The 2,939-nt window shown below is 43.2% G+C and overlaps 1 protein-coding gene across 1 annotated transcript in view; it reads left to right on the forward strand.

Moving 5' to 3' along the window:
* The first annotated feature begins 2,699 nt into the window (after nucleotides 1–2,699).
* kifap3a (kinesin-associated protein 3a) overlaps nucleotides 2,700–2,939 on the forward strand; it is a 29,705-nt gene continuing 29,465 nt past the window's right edge. Inside the window, exon 1 of the mRNA XM_037697787.1 lies at nucleotides 2,700–2,749. Coding sequence (XP_037553715.1) covers nucleotides 2,700–2,749 — 50 coding nt within the window. The remainder of the gene's footprint in view (nucleotides 2,750–2,939) is intronic.

Raw genomic sequence — 2,939 nt, forward strand, 5'->3', positions numbered from 1 at the left:
TGATCTGTTTCATGTTGCTGCTGATCTGTTTCATGTTGCTGCTGATCTGTTTCATGTTGCTGCTGATCTGTTTCATGTTGCTGCTGATCTGCCTCATGTTGCTGTGTTCACTAGTCCTCATCTGCTCACACAGACTCATGTTCGTGCTGCTGGTCGACGTAATGTTTTTATGTTATGAGTGCTTAGTGTATTTTTAGTTGATGTTTTTCTTACTTCGTATCTTAGACCTCGTTACTGTTTTTATTTTACATTTTATTGTTGGATGTAACTGGGACCCCGTGAACATAATCTCGTTCCACCACGAGATGCGAATGACAAATAAATGTGTCTGACTCTCCGAGTCTCCTGTGTGAAGGGGACAACAAAGAACGTGCTTTACTTCGTCACATTCTTGCCGTCATCAACTGTTTATTGTCAAAGGTTCTGTTGTTAGTTTGTTGTTGACACATAAACAATTGGCGTCAACGTTTAAAGTGTATTTTTATAGAAACATTTTAAAATTTGGGGTTCTATTTTTGCATTCCTGATGTTTAACTTCAGAGCTGCTCCTATAGTTTGTGTTTCACGACTCAGTTCGGAGTCACGTGTCGTCGTCATGTGACATGAGTTGCAGTAACTTACAGGATAATTGTTGCCAGTGATTTAAACAATAAATTGTTGACGGTGTCGTTGATTCGCTGTTCTCTCCAGCAGCTGCAGATCAGTGAGCAGTTCTCGACGCTCCTGAAACATCTGCGTGTTTTTGAACTTCCACACAAATATTTTTCTGCCATGTCCATCCCCGAGCACGAGTTAAATTTATCCGAGTGACATCAGCTGTCTCACGGGGGATGGACGGGTGCTGAGACAAGCAGATGCTCTCGTACTGTGTTACCGTCTCACTCCCACCTGCTGCCCAGCTATGAGCTGCACGGCTGCTGCAAGCTCGTTTCTTTTAATGCACCAGATTTCACTGTCGCAACGAATGCTTCTATCTGTGGTCCAGATGGTTGGAGGTGAAAAGATGCACAGGAGACAGGTTTAGAAAGCTTTTATTTTGGAGGGGTTCCAGGTGAGTTTTATAAAAAGCAGTGAGCGCAGGCAGCAAATGTACAAATATTCAGAATATTTTCTTCAGCTCATGGTCGATCCTGTGTTGAGCTTCCTGTGGGTTCAGGCGCCGCCGCCGGCCTTCACCTCCTCACCTCGCCCTGCGGCCCGAACATCCATCATATCTGCAGAAGGCCTGCAGGCCGCAGGAGACGCCACTCGGGGGGAACGCTCCTTTCTGCTTCACTCCCAGTGAACAGCTCCGCTCTGTCTGAAGTCTGATTATTATCTGCCTTTGGGGAACGTTCTGTAAAAGCTTTACCTTTAATTCTTCCTGCGGTTCCAGTAAAAGGTGCTGTTAGGGGTGAGAACATCAGCTCTGGGAACCAACATGAACCGATCATCTGCCTCATCTTAAGTGAAGTTTTACCCATTGCCTCTAATTTATGTCTCCAAAACACGACAGAGACTCTTTAAAGTCGCCGCAGCAAAGAGGGATGCATCTACACAGCACAGCTGACATTCACGGATAAATCCCACAAACGCTGCTCCGTTTGTTCCCAGTTTGGAGTCACTCACACGGCGAGCAGCTCGTGATGCAGACCAAAACAACTTTCCTCTAAAGTGTCCAGGGAATAGATGCGAGCACCGTGCTCTATATCTTATATTCATATAGACTTCCTACTGTCGTGACTGGTATTAAATGATCTTTCCTCTGTATTACAATCAGCCTTCTTGAAGCGAGACAGCGAAGAGGTCATCTTTACGATGCTCAAGATGCTCAAGGTCTGATTGATGTGGTGGACAGCGACGCGTTCAGAGGGGATTTTGTTTTCCACCACTAGTTTTAGTTCAAAATATTTTGATTTGATGAAATAATGGAAATAAATTGACGCAACTTTAATAAATAAAATTGTAGCTTATTTTATTTGTTATACCAAAGCTACTACATATTCCTTCTCGGGCCCTGAGACCATCTGATCAGCTGCTTTTGGCTGTTCCAAAAACCAAGTTGAAGTTCAGAGGCGACTGGAATCTTTCATTCGTGTCGTGGGCCCTGAACTTTGGGACAATCTGTCCCTCAACATCAGTCACTCCACTTCCCTTCCTGTTTTTAAATGTCTGCTCAAAACTCACCTGTCGTCTCTGGCTTTTAACACAGTGTGATTTAATTTAGTATTTTATTATTATGCGTTTTTATTTTTATTTTATTTTCATGCTTTTAATTGATTGTACTATCATTACTTCTATTTTATTTAATTTTTTTCATTAAATTACTCCCGGTGATTTTTATTGTTAAGCATTTTGGTGACAGCTGATGTTTTAAATAAAGTTGACTACTTGCATTGATTTTGATCCTTTTTGTCTGTGACCTTCTGAGTTGTATTTAATTCACCGTTTAATTAAATAATATTGAACATTTACTGGTAAAATATACCATGTTTAAGTTAAATAAGCAGTTTTAGTCGGTAGAGGGTGTGACGTCACCGCCCATCCTCCAGGGGGCAGCACCGCTCGAGATGTTCGGCGCTGCAGCCGCCGGCCGCCCCGGCAACCACCGGGGACAACATCCGGCCGCCGAGTCTCCTCGAGTCAGCAAACATCTTCCTCCTCATCTTCACCAGACGTTAATAATCAGAGGGAAACTACCTGGAGGCGCTTCGAGCTTCATGTCAGACATGGAGAGTTTCCCGACGGGAGACCCGCGGTACCTGAAGAGGTAAAATTAAAATAATGGCGGCGGGAGGCAGGAGCGTGTAACGTTTAAAGGCAGCTCGGAAAAACGGGAACCGGCGGGACGTTCAGGTGTTTTCTAATTACGTCACTGTCAAGACATTTTAAATAAAAATAATAGCATCAAGCTAACAGAAACAAATACTTTTTTTTTTTAACAGAAACAAATACTTTTT

Source organism: Nematolebias whitei, chromosome 3 (assembly GCF_014905685.2).
Source record: "Nematolebias whitei isolate Nwh7 chromosome 3, NemWhi1, whole genome shotgun sequence".
Classification (NCBI taxonomy): domain Eukaryota; kingdom Metazoa; phylum Chordata; class Actinopteri; order Cyprinodontiformes; family Rivulidae; genus Nematolebias; species Nematolebias whitei.